Genomic DNA, 24,054 nt, shown 5'->3' on the forward strand with positions numbered 1-24,054 from the left:
TGAGCCACATGGAGGACATGCATCACAGGCTGTCTACACTACAATTAATTCACACAATCATTGACAAATATAGAGAGGTGATAACCCTCAACTGCGAAGCAGTTTGTGAGGCTTCACTGCAATAACACGCTGGAAGCATTTAGACAGTGTCTGACAAGGGATGACCATGCAACAATGGTAGCTATAATTTCCGTCACCACGAGTCATAAAAAATCAACCCCTTGTCCACAAGGGGGGGCTCTAGTATACTGTAGACATGACATAGCAGAGACAGAAAAACTGATTTTTCTGGTTGTACCCAAAAATGACACAGCTTCTAAGTACTACGGGGATCCATAGGAAACACGTGACCACCGTGGAAGCCTTCTCAGGGGCTGGAATTGGAACTTCGTAGAGAAAGGGACCAGGAGATCTTCTTGTCTACCTTCTGTGATGCTCAGTGGACAGAGACGGGAGACACGGGTTTAAGCCGAGCCGGGGACACGGGCCCTGAGGAAAAGGCTATTAAGTGAAGATATCAGCTGCTCATAATGTGCTGTGAGATGTCCGTGTGCTCACGGTCAGGGGAAAAGCCCTTACAATAATTCAGAGAGCGGTAATACAGTATGGCTTGGCCCACGTGCTCACAAACTGCCCCTTAAGTGCAGTAGTTTGGTGTTGAGTGAGGACGTGCTTGTCCACCCGAGGAGACTGGAGGAAATCCTTGTCGCCCACAGACATAGTCCGGAATTTAGTTTATAAAAAGAACCAGCGACTCGAGCTTGTTTTTGAGCCCTTTCGCTGCTTCCGCTGTAAACCGAGTGCCAGGTGGGGAAGAAAATCAAATTATTTCGGGGCTGATGAGTTGGGTTTGCGGTAACAAAGTTGACTGTAGGTATTCAGTCCCCAGTGATTAGAACATAAAAAATCCCCAGTGTTAAATTACACAGTAAGTATACGTTTCCCGACGTGAATTCTAAGTTTCTGTCTGGCTCCTAACACCCCACGTAATCAGCAACAACGTCATTTACATACACAAATTCAACTATGAAAAACTACGTACAGCTGCAATCTTGTATGTGATTGAGTTACAGACCCATCACCTAAAATAGCGGCCGTGCAGTGGGTGCAGGGCGTGGGGAGGGCGTGGGGAGGGTGCGAGGGGTGGGCTTTGTCGAGGAAAAGGAGGACGCAGAGCAGACAGGCTCAGGCTGGGGGCGTTTCCTGGCCTTTTGCAAAGCCAAAAATCTTTAGTTTCTCAAAGACTCCTGAAAGTCTGGAAAAAGTCAACTTGAGACCCTGTACCACGTGCCCTTTGTCCTGATGGAGATGATTATTCACAGTTTCTCTTTCTTCGACTTTTAAAACCAGGTAAACTAGGGGCCGTAGCTCAATGTGTACACATGCCATAAATTCTCCCTCGCGAAACCACAAGCAAGACTTTTCAAAGCAGTCTGAGGAAGCAAGGCCGGTTAAATATCAAAGAGAGACATTTTAGCCAGCTAACTAAATCTCTCTCTACGGCTTTATTAGCAAGTCCACCACTCAAAGTAAGAAAAGTCAAGGAAACCTTTGCTTTTTTCTTTTTACATTAGACTTTATAAAGTGTTAATTGAGAAATACGCTTAACATAAACGTCAAGGACCACTTAAGAAAAGAATAAAGAAAAAAGAATTATAGGGGAAAGATGCTAAAAAAAAAAAAAAAAAGTCCTGACGGAGTATGCCTGACCAGAAGTGAGGGAGGGCAGTCGCCCCGAAACCAGCATCCAGCCCTCCCACAGCCCCCGGCCGAGGACAGGGCGCCGGGGGACAACAGGCTGAGGGGTGACACCGCCGTGCACCACGGAGCCTCGTCTCAGCTCCATGAGCAACCTGTCCTTCCCAACAGCTGTCGCTCAATTCGTCTTTCACTGAGCAGAGCCTGGCAGGGCTTAGACGGATTCTCAGAAACGGTCCAGCGGTGACGAACCCCCATCCTTCCACCTGGGCGACATCAACCAACACAAAAGCAGGTGAGCATGGAGGGCTTCGTGTGTGCTTCTGTTGCGTGTTTCAACCCACAAACCACCGACAGAGATCAGACGTTCCTGAAGTAAAGCCCCAGTGATGGCTACTTAACAGCTGAAGAACGTTCTTAACCGGCAGATGAGACTGTGCAGAGGACTGACCCATGACATTGGGGGCCCCACCTCACGCCCCCTCACTGAGAGCTGCCCCCAAACCTGAAGATTCCCTCACTGGGCACAGGCTAGAGGAGACCAGGTGGTCGTCTGGACCCACCACGCCTTAGGACCAGCTCTGGATCAGCTAGTCAACCAGGCCCAGCACGCCTGTCAGATCAGCTCTGGATCAGCTGGTCGTCTGGACCCACCACGCCTGTTCACGAGCTACGGGATACGGTGCAGAGTCATTTGCTATTCGTAACAAAATACGAGGCTTTGTACACTATTTACTTTTCTTTAATTTGATTGTCAGGCTTTATTTGCCTTTTTATAATAGATTCCTCTCCTTCTCTATTACTCAGAGTAAATAATGCTGTTGCTATAACCTACAACCTCAAAAACCAGTGGCTAATACAAATAAAACCATGGTGTCAGTGGGTGGGTGACTTGGGGGCCCTGGCTCCCTCACAGCTCCACCCTTAAGGTCTCCAGTGGGATCTCTGCATCCAGCGGGGCACAAAGGGAGACAGAGAAAGGGGTGCCCCGTAACCTTTAACAGCCAGATTAGTGTGTGACACCATTATCAGAGAGGCTGTCTGCTCACGTGACATGGCGATTCCTGTGTGTTATGGGCTGAATGTGTGTCCCCCCAAATTCCTTTGTTGAAGCCTGACCCTCACTGCCACTGTATTAGGAGATGGGACCTCTAAGGAGGTAGTTGAGTTAAATGAGGTCAGGAGGGTGGGGCTTGATCTGATTCTTGTGCAAGGAGACTGCAGAGAGCTCTGTCTGTCTGCACACACACTGATAAGAGGTCAGTGGGACCCACGGCAAGATGGCACTGTCTACACGGCACAAAGAGAGGCCTCAGGAGGAACCATCCCTGCTGGCACCTTGAACTTGGACTTCCAGCCTCCAGAGAGCTGTGGGAATAACTGTCTGTTGTTTAAGCCCCGTCAGTGGTATCCTGTTTCAGCCCAGTGGACTGAGACAGTGTGTTAGAGTCAGAACAGATTCTGAGAACAACTGGTGAAGAAAAAATAACCAACATTTTCCTGAAATTTTTACCCTTCACCAGCCATTTGTGTGCCTGAAAGGCCATCCTTGAGAATGTCGTTTACTCATACACTCCGTTCAGATGAGCATCATCGCTGTCCCCTCTGGGAGCCCACAGATTTCCAGGGCAGGACCAAGAAAACGCAGAGGAAATGCAAGCCAAGCTCCCTGCCACGCGTGTGCAGTGAAGTTGAGAGTCACGCCATTACACACACACAGCACCGTTGGGTATGCACACAAGACAAAATATAATCAGTCCCCAAATGGATGTCCCACGGGCATCCCAGGACCAGCTAAACACCGAGGCTGTAGGAGGGAGAGTACCTCCAAGCACTGGAAGAAAGGTTTTTAGCGAGGACAGAGTTTTAAGGCACCAGAAGTGGAGTGGAGCATAAGGGATTAAGGAACAGGTTGTGAGCTCAAACCCAGGGTCACGGGTGTGCTGGGATGGACGAAGTGTCCCACCCCGAGGGGCACGGTGACCATCCACCTTGACCCCCTGTGTGGGGCTGCCCCTGTGGCGTCCCTCCCTCCACGGGCGCTGGGCTCAGTTGCATGCGACCCTCACAGGGAGCAGCTGGCCCCAGGCTTCCTGGTGGGGTAGAGCCATTTCACAGGCTGCCTTGTGGGGCGGGGGCTGCCTCTGCTGAGCAACGCCCCTGTCAGTCTCAGAGAGGACCGAGCAGCACCGTCCCCCCAGGGCCCGCTGCCCCTGCACACCCTGCCACTCGGAGTGAGCGAGGAGGCCTTCCTGTGTGGAGATGCTGAAATCCAGCCACACCGTGCACTCCTTCTGCTTCAGCATTTCCACAAATGGCTCCATCGGGGGTGGCTGAGGCTCAGAGCTAATTAGTTCATAATGGGGCAAAGCATCCCAGGATCCAGGCCTGGGGTGTCAGGGGAGCAGCTGGAGGGGCAGTCTGCCTCCTCAGTGTGACAGCACGCTCAGCCACGCTTCATTATGGAAGCGGCCCGTTCGGCTGAACCCCCAGAGAGAAGACTGCTTCTCCTCAAAGCCCTCTGGAGCTGGTCCAGCCAGGAGGGTCTGAGTCAAGGCCGCTGGGTGCACATCCCGGCGCTGTGACTTGGGTGACGCTGCTCCAGTGGTTAAGGAGGACAGTACTGCAGCTTCCTGTGGATTACGGGAAATAAGGTGCGCACGGCACTGGCATGGACTCAGTCTGCTCTGCGTCTCTAAGTGAAGGACTTGGTCTCCAGGTTTCCAAATGAAATTGATTTTGGTGTATTTCATATTATTACTCAGTGGTCACATGTGGCAGACGCGAGGCGATGCATCCCGCGCCGGCAGTCTCCTTCCTCACTTGGTGGATATTCGAAAGCTCCCTTTTACAGAGAAGGAGAAAGGACCATCGATGGTATGTTTAGATACCATCTCTTTGGCACCCACGGTGCGAGGACTGAGATGCCCAACACCTTGAAACGTTCCTGGAGAAACAAAGGACATGACTTCTGCCCTTGAAATCTCGGGGAAGGGAGATGCACACACGTGACGCCACTAGAAACGGACCCCAGAGAGGGCAACAACTGGGGACAAACCGTGCGCAGCCACCCGCCCACCAAGGGACCCGCAGGACCGCGGGTGACCCTGCTGTCCACTCCAGGCCGCAGAGCTGGCCAGAGGAGGAGAGCACGCCACACCCCGTGACCTGAGAAACAGACGTCTGCAGAGAGAAAGGCTGTGCATCCACCCACCCCTCCAGGTGCAGCTCAGACACAGCGCCCACGAGACTTTCTGGATCCCTCTGCCCGGGTGGAGCCCCTCCCAGAGCAGGCGGCGCAGGGGCTGGACTCGCCGCTGGTCTTTGAAAACAACAGTGCTCCCAGGAGGGTGCTCGCCGAGGCCTCGCAGGCTCTCCAACCCTGGAGACAGCGTGGTGCTCCAGCCTCACCCTTAGCTGTGTCCCTGTGGGCAGAGGCCACATGGGCCCCTGGTTGCTCCTCCGCCCCCTGCTCAGAGCTCCCCCACTCAGGGGCCTCCCCACCTAAAGGAGTAACTTAATTCTCTGTCAGGGCCCCCTCTTCACCCCGAGAACAATGAGGCATGTCCTTTCCAGTGGGCGGGCCGAGGGCACATGAGCGCCCCCAGCCCGGCCTCCACCCCCAGCCCAGCCCCCGCCCCCAGCCCGACCTCCACCCCCAGCGTCACGGCAGCAGTGATGACCACTGACTGTTAACCTTCCTGCTCAAATTAAGAAGTCGGGCTCCTCTAAGACATACAGAAATTAACCAAATTCAGGCATCTGAGAGGAAGAGACCCCCTTCGTGTCATAGGATGAGAGTGAAAGAGTACATGACAAGGTGCAATGGACTGAAGTCACTCCAAAAGACATGTCCACAGCCTCGGCCCGGAACCGAGACTGGGTCCTTGCAGATGAGATGAAGTTAAAGATCGTGAAGTGAGGCCGTCATCCCGGATCAGGGTGACCCTAAATCCAATGACTGGGGTCCTTATAAGGGACAGAAGAGGAGAGACACAGAGGAGAAGCCACATGAAGACCGAGGCAGAGATGGGAGGGAAGTGGCCACCAGCCAAGGATGCCTGGAGCCCTAGAAGCGGGCAGAGGCAGGAAGGCTCCCCCAGAGCCCGAGGGAGCCCGGCCCTGCCGGCACCTTGACTTCCGACTTCTGGCCTCCAGACCATGAGAGAATCAACTCCTGCTGTTCTCAGCCACCCCCTGTGTGGTCATCTGTTCCCCCAACCCGAGGACAAGTCCCTGCCCTCTCTGGACCTCAGTTTTCAGGTCACAAAAGGACAGGACAGCCCTCCGGAGTCATCTCTAAAAGCCCGTGACTCTGTGGCCCCCACCTGAGGTGAGGCATCGCGACACAAGCAGCCTGGGTTCCTTCAGGGCCAAACACCTCTGCACACACATCCCACACCCAGCAGTCCCCAGAAGGCCGGCACGCCCTCTCCATACACCCCTTCGGGGAAGCCTGATTTGTGAGGCCTCTGTCACTGATGGGGTCTCTGTGGCAGCCTTGGGAGCACAGGGAAGGGCAGGAACCCTGTGGGCAGAGGCTGGAACAGCTCCCTGCTCCGCCTCCGGGAGGCAGGCGTGAGAAAGCCTCATGTGGTTTCCACGGCAGGCTTCTGGTTTCCAGGAGGCAAACCTGTTTTCACAGGACCCTGTTTCATTGCCCGCAAGTGGGGATTTCAAAACTGTCTATTCATCTTTCGTGTCTTCATTTATCTGAGATCTATCTGTCTTTTCTGTAGCACAGCATCCAAACTTCCCTGATGGGAAATGAAATCCGTTCTGTCACAAAAGTGGACCGTTTGCCTGCCTTGTGGATGGGTGGAGATTCGATTTGGCTACGTAGAGTCAGTCAGCACCTGCAGCGCCCGGGGAAATAATAATAATGGTGATGATGGGAACAGTAATGACGAAGGGAGGAGGACAGGCTCGTTTCTGAGCCTCACCAAGTGCAAGGCGCCGAACTGAGCATTAATTCACATTAACGCATTGAATCCTCACAAGAGTCAGGTGGAGTTAGGAGGATTTCCTTATAAATTAGGAGAACGGGCCCAGGCCGACTCACACCAGGTTTCTCTGACTCCAAGGCCTGTGAAGGTGGCTGCCACTCTGCCCGCTTCCTCTTGAAGAGCAGGAACGGTGTCAGCCGTGGAGCAGGCGTGATAGAGGATGGTGACAGGAAACCACATCCTCCCAGGACGCTGGCCTCGTTATTCCACGTATGCTGCTTTAACAGGGGCACCAGCCACTTTAGGAAAATTCAGCATCTAGAATTATATTAACTTGGAGTTTGTGTGTGTGCATGTATGCACTGTGTACAAGTGTCTTGCATGTGTGCACGCATGAGTGTGGATGATTTGTCTGAATGTATGTGTGCATGTATACATTGTGTGTGCCTGTGTGTACATGTGTGCGCATGGGTGTGTGTGCTGTGTGCATTACATGTGTGTCTCTATGTGCATGTGTAGGTATGTGTTGTGTGCATATGTGCATGAGTGTACACATGCATTACATGTGTCCTGTGGGCGTTGTGTGATAGGTGTATGGTGTGTGCATGTGTCAGTGTGTGTGTGCATGTGTGTACATGCACCCGTGTGCACATGTGCAGGAACACGGAGGACGGAGGCTGTGGAGTGAGCTGCAGGAAGCCGTTCAGCCAGGAGAGTACCTGAGACGCGTGGGGTGTGGAGAAATTAGTCCTGCGACACTGAGAAGAAAGTGGGAACTGAGCGTGTGATGTGTGCAAGCACCTCTCAGCTCCTCTCAGGATTTTATCAGAGAAGTTCTCCCTGGAAGGAGCTCTGAGTTTGCTCCTCCGAGAGGCAGGCAGAGGGAGGAAGGGGACCATGTCCTGGGAAGGTCCTGCTCAAGCACGGGCAGGCTGCTGCCCAGGGGCTGAGTGGGGGCTAACTCCTCCTTTTCAGGCCCACAATCATTCAGTGTAATATCTGACTCTCCCCGAGGCCTTGGGACAGTGTGTGCAGTGCAGTGGCGGGGGCGCTGTCAGACAGGGTGACCCCTGGAGGCCACAGGCACGTGGGGACGTGGCTTGGAGAAGGAGGGGAGGACGTGCACAGCGAGGCTCAGCCATCAAAGAGGCCTGGTGCTTGTGTCTTGCAGGAATTCGCCGACTCCGTGTCCCAGCTGGTCACGCAGAAGTTCCGCGAGCTGACGGCAGGCCTGACGTCTGTGCACGCCCGCCACAAAGCGGTGGCAGGAATCGTCATGACCAAAGGTAAACGCCCCTTGTTTTTCCTGTGGGAATCCCATCCACAAGGAGAGGGGTTTACTGTTCGCCTGATCTTGGGAGCCAAAGGATTCTCTCTTCCGGACAAAGACATGAAAAGGAGAACGCACCAGGAACAGAGATCAGAGACAGAAGTGGAGGCCCAGCAGCGTGCTGACAGTGAGGAAAGTCAGCTCCACACGGCATCTCTCCACTTCCACAGGAAAGGTGACATCGGATCTGGCCCGTCTCCTTCCGATTAGGCGTCATCCCCACACTCGCTCTCAGGAAGAACGTGCGGTGTTGGTATTTGTAAAAGCTGGAATCTGAGGTTAGGCCAGGCCGCCCAGCGAGCCGCTTCTGGCTGCCGGGTGAGGCCTCCTTCTCCTCCTCCCCCACCCCACACGCGTTTCCCCTGTGCGCAGGAGGGCAGCCCATTCCAGAGAATCTACTTGACCCGAGAATTCCAAGTCCCCCCTGGGGTGCCAGCCGCCCCCCAAATCCCAGCGCAGGAGACAGAAGGTGCTCCTTCCTGCCAACACGCCCCACCCTACGCTGCTCTCAGACGGATCCCATTCTCAGACACAACAATGACAGAACCAGAAGGAAGCACCCGATACCAACGGGCAAGATCGTGGCCAGGTGGAGAAAAGGACGGTTGAATTTAAGCAACCAGTTTTGGTGAAAACGTCTCACTACTAACCTCCTAGTAATAACCAAACAGCTAGTTGTTTGAATTCAATGGTTTCTAGTTCCACAGTTTTCCATGGGTTGGTAATGACCTCCTAGAGGTCATGGATTATCGTAAAGAATAACTGATTTGGGTTAAGTTGCACACACACACAGTCTTGCTCTGCACGTGTAACGAAGTCTACGTGTACCTGACGTCCAAAAATATTTATGTCAAAAATCAGGCAAAAGCCAGATGATGGCCACGTTCGTCGCATCCTTCTGGACCTGCAGGGTCTCCTCTGTGGTCCAACACGGGGACCGAGTGGCAGCAGAGCCACTCAGGACTCATCTCAGTTTTAGCACAAGGACAGATCACTTCCTGTCCACCTGGGGCATCTCGGTAAGATGGAAATACAGACTCCTCCTCACAATGTAATCTGGTGACTGGGGTAAAGTCTACGAAATGCTTTGAAAGGTGAAAATTACTTCACAAGGACAAAGCTCTAAGTCAAAGATGATTCAGTTTCATCAATGATACCCTCCTATCTGGTGACTGCATCCCTCCCGGGCCACTGACGTTTGCCCTCCTTTCATACATCTGATGACATCTGCATCTTTGCACAATAGGAAGTGTTCTCACCCAAGGGCTAGGAATTCACTCAGTGCAGATCGTCGCTGCTGGATGCGGCTGATCTTTCATCCAGCCGGCCAGCAGCCACTAATCAGACACATCTATACATTGGGCGCCGTTCTGCCTGCATGAGGGTGCCAAGAAAAGACACAGCACCACTCCAGGACCTGACCATCCAGGGCACAGGGAGAGCCATGCCGGCAGAGATGGGTTGCTTAGGTTTGTATCCCAGCTCCACTGGCAGCTAGTGATACAACCACAGGCCAACCACCCTCTCTGGGCTCCATCTTTCCACCTTTAAAATGGGGACAAGGATAACACCTGCCCAGGAGGGTCATTTGAAGGTCAAATGTGTTCATGCATAAACAGCACTTAGAAAGATGCCTGGCCCATAATACCTGCTGTCTTTAGGAATAGCACTCTCTCATTCACAAATCGCTTACTGAGTGCCTGCCATGTGCTCGCATCCTAGATTCCAGGAAAAGAGCAGAGAACAAAACAGACCACGTGCCGGCGGCATGAATCTTGTACCCTGGTGGGGAACGGGTCATAAAGAACAATTTAGATCCAACGTAAGAAGTATGAAAGAGGAATGTGCACAGAGTTGTAGGGTCACATAAAACTTTGGCAAATTTTAAAATTTGGAGCATTGCATGGATTTTTCTGCCACAGATTCCAGGATGACACAATCTAATGTAATTTGGTCTGACCCATGAGTGTGAAGGAAAGAAGGAGGGAAGAGATGGAGGGAGGGAGAGGTATCCACCATGCTTCTTCTTTATTGTGTGATATATTTCCAACCCCAGAAGCGTGCATCAGTGTCACGTGGTGAGGACTTTTTGAACATTTCCCAACTCTGAAGCTGTGATTGTCCTCTATATTTCCACTTTTCTGGGAAACTCAATTCCAGAAAGTCTTGAAAGCTGCTCTCAGACTTTCCTTGGAAAAGAGTAAAGTTTCACAAAGACTTGTGGAAGAGTGGTCCTTAAAAGTGGCCAGTGTGGGGACGGCCCTGTGGCCTAGTGGTTAAGTTTGGCGCATTCCGCTTTGACAGCCCAGGTTCAGTTCACAGGCGCAGACCCACACCACTCGTTGGCAACCACGCTGTCGTGGTGACGCACATACAAAACGGAGGAAGATTGGCAACAGATGTTAGCTCAGGGTGAATCTTCCTCAGCAAAAATTAAAAAGTAGCCAGTGAATATACTGTTTTAGGTGCAGATGATTTATCTATATGAGCTAAATTTATTATATGAAAGTGAGCCTTTACAAGGTAAACTTCACTAATTAGTAATTTATGAACATTGAAGAATAAATTGCTGAAATTTACTTTCTTGTTACAAAGAGAAGATTTAATAAACGTTAATTAAACAGAGATTAGGGAGAAATGTGAACAATTATTAATATAAATATTTTTAAATATTTACTTAAGTTGATGTGCCATTTACTCTTCCTTGTAATTCAGTTATTCAAGCAAATGCCTCTGAAACTCCAAGATGGGGTGATGTGTCTTACTCTGGTTGCTGTACATACATTACAATGTTACAAAATTAAATCACTTTAAAATAAAACATGATTCAATTGCCCTCTCCACTTTTAGGTGGGATGCCATTTCATCCACATCAATTAGCTCATATAAAGTCATTTTCATTTATGACGCTGAGACCATTTTGTAGCTGTTATAAGAAACATGATAAGAAAAAAGTATACTTAAGAGCAGAATAGTTTTTACTTTCATCAAAATAATGCAGTCATATGGTAAAAATTCACACAGAGGAGAATTTATGAATGAAAACATTTTCTCACACTCTCCTTGTTTCCCTTTACTCCTCAGAGGCAGCCTTTTTTTTGTTGAGGAAGATTAGCCCTGAGCTAACATCTACCACAAATCCTCCTCTTTTTGCTGAGGAAGACTGGCCCTGAGCTAACATCTGTGCCCATCCTCCTCTGCTTTATATGTGTGATGCCTGCCACAGCATGGCTTGACAAGCGGTGCATAGGTCCAAACCCAAGATCCAAACCGGCGAACCCCGGGCCACCAAAGCGGAACGTGCAAACTTAACCACTGTGCCTACAGGCTGGCCCTGAGGCAGCCATTTCTAATCATTTTTAATTTTTGCTCTCCTGACTCTAAATACTGCATTGGTTCCATATGTCTAGATTTTCAATTTCAAATAGTATCTGTTGACTCGCACTATTAATATGTGATACTTTTTTATTTTTCATTAATTTGTAATATTTGTGATGTTAGATAATATACTTAAACCTTTATTTCTTATATTACCAAATTTAGCTGGTGCACCTTCACTTCCTGTTCTCTAAATCCAGGATGGTAGCCCCCAGCCTCATCCTCCCTAGCCAATTTCTCTGCACTGTAAGCGTATTTTTACATTATCGTAACGGTTGGTATTTATATTCTAGTCTAGAGCATAATTAACTGGTTCTGTATTTTGTCTGTCCTGTGAGTCTAAGAGTTACGAATTGTTAGAGAGTACCTACGCGGTCAGGACACCGCGGAGCGGGGCAGTGAGCTGGAATTCCAGCTGGCGCTGGGTCAGTGGAATGTCTCTCCTGAAAGAGAACAGCCTGGCGTCCGGGTCACACAGATTCTTGCTGCTTCCATCACTAGCTCACAACCGTGTTACCTTTAAGCCTGATTCAAAATTGTAGCTAGACTTTGTTAAATAGCTTTTGAAATATTGTGTTTTCCAGAATACCAATTTTCTTTTTTCTTACTTGAAAAAACGAGAATGTGCATTTGGTGTGTGTGCTGAATTATGTAGCCGCTAAGTCATCAAGTCGATAAGCGGACCCACTTCCTTCCCCTGTGGAGCCCCTGACGCTGGCCCGTGTGCCTGCACTTCCAGCCGGGACCACGGTCTCCAGCATCAGCATCTTTCTCATCTCTTCTTACCTGATAGAGGGCATCCTCAAGAAACAGCCTTTAAAACGTGGGAGTAGAAACTGAATACTCTGGGATTGCAAACAGTTTTGATTTGGTTCTCATGCTACTGAAAGGGGGGGATTCTAGGCTTGCAAGTAGTTTCCCTCAGTATTTTGAGGGGCTTTTTCCATTATCTCTTATCTAACGCTTCCCACTAGAAACCTTACGTCTGACTGACATCATGATCACAGTGATTGCCCCCCACCGCCCTAGGAGGGGAAAGGGTCGTTCTTTAACTTGAATGTTTTGTAATTTCCTAGGAGTGGGTTTAGGTGTGAGCCACGCCCCTTCCCTGATACATATAAGCTGTTTATTTGTGTATTTTTCCTCGTATCATTGCTTGAATAACTTCCTTCACACACATTTTTGTTGAATTTTCCATGTTCTGAATTAATCCCGTCTTAGTGTCAGTCTACCCTTTACTCTGTGTTCTTGGAAATTTCCTAAATTTTTCTGACAGCTCTTCAGCTGCCCCTCTTTCCCTAATTTTTGCAGTCTGCATTTATCATTCGAGACCTTGCCTTGCTCTCAGCTTCCTCCTTTCTCAAGGACACTCTTCTTGTTTTACAGACGTGATGTCTCCTCAGATTTTTCTGAGGCGGCTTGTCAGCAAATTCCTAAGTTCTCCTCTTCTGTCTGGTTGGAGGGACTCCTCCGTGATGAATGCCTTCTTTATTTATTTTCGGTCTTTCTCTCTTATCCTGTTTATGATTTTTGTCGAATATTCACATCTGCAAGTAAAACATTAAAAGGATTGTTACAACCACCAGGCACGATTTCCAGTTTTTCCGACAGGCTCCCTCCCGAATGGAAAGGCTGCCTGGTCCCTCTGTTTCAATCAGCAGGTGCCCCCTTGAGACAGGAAGGCGGGAGCTAGTCATACTCAAGAGACTGCCTGATGCCAAGTGAGGAAAGCCTTCAGACCCCCTAACTTTTCTCAGGCAGTTCCTGCGACTCCTTCAGAGTCAGACTCTCCATTCTTCATCCTGTGAGGAAGTTTCCAGGTCAAGTGTTCTCTCCAAGGAGCAGGGGCTGGGCAACGGGGGCAGCCACTTATGAAGTCATTCGATGACCCCATTTCAGACACAGGCTCCTCCTGCCTTGGTACCTTCTCTGGGCTCAGCCTTGGACACCAGCTCCTCCTGACAAGTGTCGGTGCTGGAATCCTCTCCACTGCACTCCTCCACATCCTCCCCGACCTTACCCCTTCCAGGGGACCGTCAAAAGCTGTCAGGCTGTCCCCCCACCACCCCAAAGTTACAGATCTGCTCCCTCTGGAGCCCGTTCACTTCCGTGGGGTCCAGGAAGGGAGGAGAGCAGATGAGCTTGCTCACCCCGGTCTCCCGAACCAGAAATCTGGATGTTACTTAGCCAAGTTGGCAAGCGACAGCTTCATCAAGAAAGTCTGGTGTTTCCATGAGAAAGTGACTCTTGAAGAGGCGGTTAATAATGATGATTTTCACTTGATATGTAAATTTATAATTCTGATAACGCTTTCCCACACACTAATCAAATTGATTGCTACAACCCCAAGAAGTGAGAAAGGCCAGAATCTTTAATATCGCTTTTGAGAAATACAGACGCCAAGACCAAGAGGCAAAGTGACTTTCCTAAAGTTAAAGGGGACGCGGAGCTAAAATGTGGGATCGAGGATGGTCATCCTTCCTGCTCGAGGTCCCCTCAGACGCGCGCATCAAGGTGTGGTGCTGAAGATGCAAGAACTGTTCATGTTCTTTCTAAGTTTTTAAAATAAATAACCAGTAAGGAGCTCCCTAGAGTATATTTTCAGAAGTTTGTTTGAACCTGTCTGTTGCCAACCTGACCTGAAAAACATATTCAGAAGCTGTGGCCTTGACACATATTCCCTCCCGTTGAAGCTGACTCGCAGCTGTAATCACTCCACAAACGCCTGGGATCTATAAGCGCCCTGGGAAGACGCATGTCTGTTGAGGACAGGGCAGGGACAGAAGGCTGAACTTCCTGAAAACAGCCCAGAACAGCTCTGCTCAGGACGTCAAACCCTTCTGGGCAAAGCGGGCAGGCTTGTCTTCTTGGGAAAAACCTGAAAGTGACAGTCACTTCAACAACAGATCAGTAGTAATTGTCCCCAGCCGTGAAACGCAGAGTGTGTTCTGCTGCGTAACGCAGAGTGTGTTCTGCTGCGTGCATTTTGCTCTGAACCTAAAACGGCCACATGAGGTAAAGAAACCTGCTTTGCATGTCCACCCGGGGCTCTGGCCAGAATAACACGTCATCCGTGGGGTCAGACCAGGTGAAGCTGGTGTTTACACCCTATTTTCCCGTTTGCACCTGGTAAGTCCTCACAGATTAAATGCAGTTGGGACTTCTCTTGCCAGGGGAGGCACGCTCTCAACTGCTCGTCTCCACGGAGGCCTCGTGGAGGCCGAGTACAGGGAGTTTATTCCCAATATTCCAAGACCTCTTTCTTTCCATTTCCCCCCCCCCCCCCCCCAAATGACTGGCAGTGACTCTAGTCATAAAGTTAAAAGCAGAGTCTTTTTATTTACACCCAGTAGGCCATGGGAAGATGAGCAAGAACAAATGAACTAGACGAAAACCCTAAACGGAACCCTCACGCTGAGACGAAAGATGGTGAACGATCATCCGGATTTCAAGGAATTGATGGTAACAACGGCTAAGTGGGGAGAGAACTGTGGAGCCGAGGAGAGGTCTCCACCGCGTGTTCCTGTACATTAAGATTCACGGGGCCGTCATCTCGCACAGTAAGGAGTATCATGGACAACTGATTTTCAATCTTTGGTCTCAACTGTTACATTTTAACCCCAAAACACAGGATAGATTTTACTACCGACCCTTACGTAGCACGAACGCTGACTTTTTATACTAAACGTCCCTCGTTAAAATGCAGGGGAAAAGAATGCCAGTCACCGCGTGGACGTTTGGCCCACCCCAAGTGCAGGGGGCAAAACACGTTCTACGTTTCACACCTGGGAAAAGTCACCAACGTTCCGTTGCTGAAGTAATTGTCGCTTGCACCCCGACCCCACTGCCGGCTCATTTGGAGGTAAACGGCAGTTTAGTCTAGAATCGCTCACAAGGTGCTGACCAGTACCGCCAGGACTGAACTAGCTAAGGAGACGGCTAAACTTACTCCTTCTCAGTCAGGAGGTGCACACAAGGAAAGGTACAAAAGGGACGAAGACGAGATTTTTGCTGCCTTCTTTCCAGATCACATATCCCCATCAGAGCTGTTCAAATACTCATGCGTTTTTCTGATCGTTAAGTCATAACCCAGCGCTTAATTGTCCGAAAGATTTCACTGGGGGAAAAAACCCAACACTATTTTCTCTCGAAGCAATAAAACTAACCTTGTCTTTATTCTAGTCTCTTAAATTGTCATCTTTTTTAATGAAAACATAACGCTAAGCCTGTCGCTGTAAGAATAAAGAGAAAAGACACCAACATCTAGTGTTTGTCTATGAGCCAGGATCGTCGTCAGTGTTTCAAAGAGGTTCTTATAAACAAGGCAAAATACTCCCCTCTTCTCCCTGATGGTGAACGTCAGCTTGTAACTCCGGTTACGCAAGCTTGTGAAAGAGACAGAGAGAGGAAGGAAGGAAGGAGGAAGGACTGTTGCACGTCATCTGTCTGCAGGAGGAGTTCATCCTCTCTGACCGGCCCCCACAGCGTGGCTGCAGGGAGAACAAACATATTCTGAACGGTTTAGATGAATTAACAAGCAAATGCGCACTGGGCAGGGCAGTCTTCCTCAGAGGAAAGAGGAGGATTGGAGGTGGATGTTAGCTCAGGGCTAATCTTCCTCAAAAAAAAAAAAAAATGTGCACTGAGCAAAGCTGCACCCTTTGAAGCACTTCGTATTTTCAAATCTTGCACTTAGCTCATGGTTTACAGTCCTTTCTTAGCCAGTTGACCCCATATTCAAATTTTCCAGCTTTCTCCATCTGCATTAGATAATATTGAAGGGCAGCTCCGTGGTCAGTATTGGGGGAGCAGATGGTGCTGTCCTTGGACGCTTCCAAGGCAGAATGGGTGACACACTAAGGGAACCCAGAGTCTATGGTTTATCAGCAAAACGAGGCCCCTTGCTTCCTGCCCAACACTTCACAACCACCCGACGGGTCCTCACTCCCGCCTGTCCGTCCGGGAGCGCCTTCACCAGATCCCGTCTGCCTCCTCTGTGTCGGGCTCACAAGTGCTTCAGAGAGGAGCTCTGGAGATGGCACCACTGCGAGCTCGGGAAGGGAGTGGTCACCAGTGGTAAACAGCCAAGCTCCCAGGGTCAGAACCCTCAGGGCTGAAGTGAGGGAAGTAAGGAGTAGCTCCCAGGACGGGAGTCTCAGCCTGGGGGCCATCCCTGATGGTTGTCAGCTAAAGGGTGGGCAGCAGTCCCACAAGTCAGGAGAGGAGAAGATCAGAGAGGGGCAGGGGAAAGGGGGCAGCCAGCCCCTCTAACATCAGTGCACACCTGTACCCTTGGCCATCAACCAAAGAGTGTCTTCGCTAACCAACCAGATGGCCACCAGCCCTTTGAGCCAAAAGTAATTCGCACACCTCGGCCACGCAAAGCCTCGACTGTATCAGGAGGTTGGCAGTGAGGGACACGTCGGACAGCACAGAATGCACAGGGCCCGGATGAGGATTCCCTCTGAACCCCTTCAAATAGGATCCCCATCTTCCTTCTCAAAAACGGAGAACAAGAGAGAACAGAAACAAGAACATCAAGTGATTGCGTATGGATGAGGAAAGCACTTCACTTAAATGTTTAGCCCCATGCATGATTCATGAGTTCTGGCTTCACACGCTCATTATGTCTGGTTTTAGCTCCAGCGAGGCGATCTTGTCAGTCAGTCTCAGTGGAAGAAAAGAGAAGACTGCTTATCACTCACATCAGGCGTTTCCTATTTGTTCCTTTGATCTAAAAGAATGAGTTACTAATGGGGCGAGGTGCGTGCCCGGCCCAACCCAAATGGGAAGATAAATAGATTTTTCAATCTATTAATTGCAAAGAGTTCCTTGTCATCCCGCTTGCTTGCATGGAGGATGAGGGAGGGATGAATATATTTACTAACTGTAACACCACTGTGTTTATACCCAGGGAAGCCCAGTGCAGTGCTGGTGTTGGGGCCATAACTGATAACGTCCTTGGAGGTTGATCTGGTCCCCTTGCAGCAATAACGTATATCTTGTACAGCCTTGAATTTCATGCATCCCAAAGCTGTATCAATTAGGAATGAATTCCAGCTTCAGGAAATAAGATGGCTGATTAGCAGTGTCTTTAACAGATCGCCCTTGTATTAGTCTCACAAAACCAGTGGGCTGGACGCCAGCGGCTGCTGGCTCGGGTCAGGCTCTCGATGGTTTCAGCCTCTGCACTTTTCCCGGCTTTTGTCACCTTCCCTCCCAAACTGCTGCGGGTCCCGCTCTCAGCTCAGCCCCCTTCAGGGCCAGGGAAAGAAGGGGGTGTCCTGCAGACTCCTGTTGACCAGAACTTGGCTTTTCAGTCTCAATGGCAGAACCAGGTGAGGCAGGAGGGCCTGGAACCCGTGATCTATAAACCGCCTAAGGGGCCGGCCTGGTGGCATAGTGCTTAAGTTTGCATGCTCTCCTGTGGCAACCTGGGGTTCGCAGGTTCGGATCCTGGGTGCAGACCTACATGCTGCTCATCAGCCATGCTGTGGTGGCATCCCACATACAAAATAGAGGAGGATTAGCACAGATGTTAGCTCAGTGACAATCTTCCTCGCCAAAAAGACAAAAGAAAAAACCAAATGAAAGCAAGCACTTTCCCCCATCTCCTTCCACCCCCAAATGCCCCTTGCTACTGTGTTATAACATTGAACAATAACCGAGTTATTAGCGCTCATCAGAAGAGAGTAGAAAGGTCATGGGGGCACGACATACGACTACAGTGGGTCTGCCCGATCCCCAACCGCCAAGTGTTCAACTTGGAGAAGTTGGGTTTGTTTATTAGGGAAGTTGTGTCAGACGCACTGTTGTCATGTAGACAAAGCCAAGTCCAATGGCTGAAACAAGATTGTCACCCACTCTGTGTTGGCTCCAGAGACCCCGCCTGACCCTGCCCTCCCACAGGGGGCCCAGCATGTGTGTGACTCCCCGTGAGTCTCAGACACACGTGTGTTGTGGCCTGGAGACCCATGGGGAGCAGCCTGAGATTCTGGAAGGGAACTGGAGAAGCTCTTGCCAAGAAGGTCTGCTCTGAGTGTGGAGAAACGGCCGAGGTGGGTGACAGCAGCTGAGAGGACCAGGGAGAGGAGACGTAGATGGAAGAGAAAGCGCTGGGCCCCACAGTGAGAGCCGAGGGTGCTGCTCTGCCTTGCAGTCTGGATGGCAGGGAGAGGTGGAGTCTGGTCCGTCTCCCCTCAGCATCCCCAGGTGGCAGCCCCAGCTCAGCCTCTATTCCTCTGAACCGGAAGGGCCGCCCTGCTCGGTCTGCAGACTGAAGCCTGTCCCCTCTGCCATGCCCCCTCCACAGCCTGTCCATGTCCCTCGGAACCAGCCTGGTCATTCAATGATCTTTCAACACTGTCTTTGGTTCCCAGTCACTTATAAGACTTACCTTGACTCCTCCCGTCACCCATCCTTTTGGAAGGTGTCCGCAGATCTGTGCCAGCCGTCATCACGGTGAGGACTTCTCTCTCCATGTGCCTGCCTCCCTCCCTGGCTGTCAGGATAGGGTGACAAAAGGGACTTTGGGACTTCACAGTTTGCATCCTCATTCTCTCATTCTCATTCTCAAATAAATTAGGTGTTCGGTACACGTTGAATGAATGCTTGAATGCATGAATGAAAAAGATAAAAAGTATGCCCTGAGATTGTAGGAGCTCTCAGTGAGGACTCATCCTGAATTTTGGTTTCGCCTATAGCCTGGTGCCATAGTGAGGTTTATTTTTAAGAGGTGCTCAAACATGCTGTGTTTATCAGCTGCTTCAAACCAGCCCTCTTGCTCTCATATGAAGAACGCGTGCTTTATGGTCAATATAAGTCATAAAAGATCACGTGGTTTTCTATGTCATTCTAGCAATAGGAGTCATAGAAAAAGGTCTGGTTGTGAATAAGAGAAACAAATATATGCAGTACTAATAGCTAGAAATCATGGCACTTTTGCTGGATAACAGGCATGTGGTAAACACTTGACACAATTTTCTTTAATCCTCAGAAAACTTGATAGAACCACAACTAGAAGGACCTCAACTAAGCTATACAACTACGTACCGGGGGGATTTGGGGACATAAAGCAGAAAAAAAAAGACGTCATGGCACTAGTTTTATCCCCATTTTCCAGACGAGACAACAGAGAAGCTCACTTGACCAAAGTCTCAGGTAAGTAGCAGAAACAGGGCTATCTGACTCCAGAACTTGTGCCCTGGCGCGGGTTGGGGTCTGCCCACCGTGCCTGGAGGTCTGCCATCCTTTACAGACATGTCGTCAACCACAACGTAACACACAAAACTTTGCACATAGCTTACTGTCCCCCCAAAGTCAACGTATTTGCAACGTTGAGAGAATAGGAGCCCCGGGGGTGGGGGGGGGGCGCTGGTATCTTCTGATTGGTGGAGACGGCCATCAACCAAGACCCTGGTGAGAGAAAAATCTCCCGTCAAAAGTAAATGTTCTCTTCAGTCTTAGTCCAGTCATGCGCCTCGCAGTCCAGATGGGCCTGAGCCAACACTTTCAAATCACTTGATTTCAAACTGATTAGAGGAAATTTAGAGAAGAGAAACAGAACTTAGAAGAGGAAGGAACTTATTCACAAGAAAAGACTGAAAATCAAACAGACTTTGACCAAATAATGAGTAGAAGTGAAACCGCAGGAAATTCCCTGCAAATATTCCAAGGATGCCAACCACAGGGAGGCTGGGAGCCTTGAAAGACAGAACGAGTGAGGGGATGAAACTGGGCAGAAGATCATTTAGGCGGACAATTGAGGAAGGTCCCTAACGCTGAGCTAGAACGTTGTGGAAGAGCCTTCGTCCCTCAAGGGGAGCTGTGGAAACCCTATAACTTGAGTCGTCAAACTCAATGCACACAGCGCTGGAAAACAGGGAGGCAGAGTTAATTATACACCCCACCCTGGGGCAGGCTGCATATGGGGTAAATACCATTCCTTTATGTCTTTAAGTTCTGTAGTTTTGATATTTGTTTCTTTGATGCCTGTTGACATGTTTTACCTTCAGTTTTATTCTTAGAAATTCAGTAGTTGTTTTCCTCTAAAATCAGGTGTAGTATTGTGAAAATTCTATTCAAAGGGTCTGAGGAGGCTAAGAATTGCTTAGTCCCAGTTAAATGGATAAAAGCAGCTTCCGAGAGACTGCCTGAAGTGTTGGGGGTGGGGTGCCCTGGGGAGAAGCCCACCAAATTGGAGGTTCACTGCGTTGGATGTAGACCAACTTGAGAGCAAGCCGGCCCAGTCACCTTCTCACGTCCTCAGAAACAGTGGGAGAGAGAGTGGGTGGGGTGACTCCTTCAGAAGAGCAAACAGACCAGTTCTCTGGGCTGAAGAGGATAATGCAGGAGGCCAGCCAGAGAGAGGCGTCCACTCTTTACCGGGCACGTTCTTCGGCTGTGTTTGCAGGCAGCAACCTGAAGGATGAGATAACGTTTCCCTCCGGGATGAAGTGCACGCGAGCTTGGTTACCACTTATGAAGAGCTGGGGACCCCCCAGGCTCAGGGTCTCCCAGCTGCAGCCGAAAACCACTGCATGTGCGGCACCTCCGGGATGCCCGCACCTGCCCACATGAGGCTGGGCAAGGGCACGGAAGCAAAACACAGGTCTCCTCACTACCTGCTGCGCTGTGAGCAAGAACGCCCTTTGTCTCTGGCCCAGGAATCTCCTGTCTTCCGCCAGCATCCGTGAGGCAGTAACAGGCTGAGTTCTCAGCTTGTATGCAGGGTCGAACCCCAGAGCCGGACAGATACCCTTCCCAACACATTCACACATGCTGAGGAGGTGCACATGTGGTCTTATCTTCCCCTTTCCAAGGCCAAAAGGTAGGATATCACACACATGGCTCCAAGTCTTGCTTTTTTGATGTAACAATGTATCCAGAAATCTTCATATACCTATAGAGAATTTCTCCTCTCTGTCTTGTAGCTCCACAGGAGCCCAGTGACAGATGTCCTGTGCTTTTCCAGTCCCCGATTGATGGATACTTAGGTCATCTCTATTATTTCGCTATTGCAAACATTGCTGTAGTAAATAGCTTTGTACATACATCATTTTAACACATGTGCAGATATATGGGTAAGATAAATTCTCAGAAAGAGAACTGAGCCAAAGGGCATATGCATTTGTAATCTGATACTGTTAAATTATCCATTGGATGTCTCTCTCTGTATATATTCCTGCCTGCTATTTATTAGAGTAGGTGTTTCTCCACAGCCTTTCCAACCGTACATTAATAAGCTTTTGGATGTTTACCAATCTGACAGGTGAAGAATTATGTCTCATTGTACTTTTAATTCGATGATGTATATTTTTATCATTGAGGTTGAATGTTTTTCCATATATTTAAGAACCGTTTGTATCTTCTTCCTGTGAAATGTTTTTATCTAGCCTCTTCCCATTATTCTATTGAGGTTTCTTTTTCTTAAAAGTTCTTCATACATTTGAGAGAGAGTGCTTTGTTTGTGATATAAATTGCAGTTTTTCCCAGTTTTTAATTGTCTTTTTTACTGTCTTTAAGATGTTTTTCCATGCAGTAATATTTTTTATTTTTATGCATTTGGATTTGACAATTGTTACTGCTTTGGGACTTTGAGTTATAATTAGAAAGGCTTTTTACCCACCAAATTTATAAACAGATTATCCCACATTTTCTCCTAGTGCATTTACAACTTCTTTGTTTGTTTGTTTAATCAACCAAAGTCCACAGTTTATATTAGGGTTCACTCTTGGTGGTGTACATTCTATGGGTTTGGACAAATGTATGATGACAGGTATCCATCATTGTCGGATCATACAGAGTAGTTTCACGGCCCTAAAAATCCTCTGTTCTCCCCCTATTTATGCCTCCTCTCCCCAACCCCTGACAGCCACTGATCTTTTTACTGTCTCCATAGGTGTGTCTTTTCCAGAATGTCATGTAGTCGGAATCATACAGCATGGAGCCTTTTCAGAAAGGCTTCTTTCACTTACTAATATGCATTTAAGGTTTCTCCATGTCTTTTCATGGCTTGATAGCTCATTTCTTTTTAACACTGAATAATATTCCATTGTCTGGATGAACCATAGTTTATCCATTCACCTACTGAAGGGCATCTTGGTTGCTGCCAAGTTTGGGCAATTATGCATAAAGCTGTTGTAAACATTGTATGCAGTTCACTTTTTTGCATCTAAACCTTTGACCCATTTGGAATTTATCCTGGTGCGTGGTAGGAAGTAAAGATTCAATTTGATTTTTCAGACGGCTCTTCAGTTGCTAGACACCACTAATGGAATAGTCTGTCTACACTGCAGGTTTGGGGTATTATTACCTTTATTCTGTACTAAATTCCTGTATGAGCTTGGGTCAGTTTCTGGACTCTCTGCTTTGTTCCACTTGTCCCAGTTCACCATCAGTACCACAGTGACTCATTATTGAGCCTTTATGACCTGCTTGATATCTACTAGGGTTTGTCTCCTCGTGTTGGTCTTCTTTTTTTTATTGAAGTATAATTTACATACAATATTATATTAGTTCCAGGGGTACAACATAGTGATTCGATATTTTTGTACATTACGAAATGACCATCACCTTAAGGCCAGCTACCATCTGTCACCATACAATGTTATTACAATATCGCTGACTATACTCCGTATGCTGTACATCACATCCTCATGACGTATTTATTTTATAACTGGAAGTTTGTGCTTCTTCATACCTTTCACCTGTTTTGTCCATCTCCTCAATACCCTCCCCTCTGGTGACCACCAGTTTGTTTTCTGTATCTATTAGTCTGTTTCTTTTTTATTTTGTTTGCTCATTTGTTTTGTTCTTTAGGTTCCACATGTAAGTGAAATCATACAGTATTTGTCTTTCTCTTTCTGACTTATTTCACGTAGCTTAATGCCCTCTAGGTCCATCCATATTGTTGCAAATGGCAAGATTTCATTCTTTTTAATGGCTGAGTAGTACTCCGTTGTGTATATAAATCACTTCTTCTTTATCCTTTCATCTGTTGACGGACACTTGGGTTGTTTCGTTATCTCAGCTATTGTGAATAAGGCTGTAATGAACACCAGGGTTCATGTATCTCTTCGAGTTAGTGTTTTCATTTTCTTCAGATAATTACCCAAAAGTGGAATTGCTGGATCACGTGGTAGCTCTACTTTTAGTTTTTGAGGCACCTCCATACTGTTTTCCGTAGTGGCTGCACCAATTTACATGCCCACCAACAGTGCAGAAGTGTTCTCTTTTCCCCACATCCTCGCCAACTCTTGTTATGTCTTATCTTTTTGATAATAGCCATTCTGACAGGTGGAAGGTGATATCTCATTATGGTTTTATTTCTTTTTCAGAATTTCCTAGGTTACCCATTAGAATCAGCTTGCATGGTTCAAAAATAAATAAAACAAAACCACACTTTTGCACCAGTGTCTTGGTCAACAACAAAGCCCCATGGCTGTTCCTACTGGAATCACGTTGACCTTGTCAGTCAATGGAGAGAGGACGCGTGCAGTCGAATCTTCCCATCCAAGAATGTGCCATGTCTTTCTATTTGTTCAAGTCTTGTTGATGTCTTTAGTAGGGTTTTAACATTTTATTCGTACAATTCTTGCTCATAACTTGTTAAGCTTATTCCTATTATCTTGTTTGCTGCTACTACAAAGGGAGCCATTTCTCTCTGGTTGTCTTGTGTACATGAAAGCTATTGATTTCTGT

General features: G+C 48.6%; 1 protein-coding gene across 1 annotated transcript in view; it reads left to right on the plus strand.

Moving 5' to 3' along the window:
* The window catches only part of ADARB2 (adenosine deaminase RNA specific B2 (inactive)), a 235,975-nt gene that overhangs the window by 166,030 nt on the left and 45,891 nt on the right, over positions 1 to 24,054 (plus strand). Inside the window, exon 5 of the mRNA XM_046677998.1 lies at positions 7,816 to 7,930. Within this exon, the coding sequence (XP_046533954.1) occupies positions 7,816 to 7,930 (115 nt within the window). The remainder of the gene's footprint in view (positions 1 to 7,815; positions 7,931 to 24,054) is intronic.

This window comes from Equus quagga, chromosome 12 (genome assembly GCF_021613505.1).
Source record: "Equus quagga isolate Etosha38 chromosome 12, UCLA_HA_Equagga_1.0, whole genome shotgun sequence".
Taxonomy (NCBI): domain Eukaryota; kingdom Metazoa; phylum Chordata; class Mammalia; order Perissodactyla; family Equidae; genus Equus; species Equus quagga.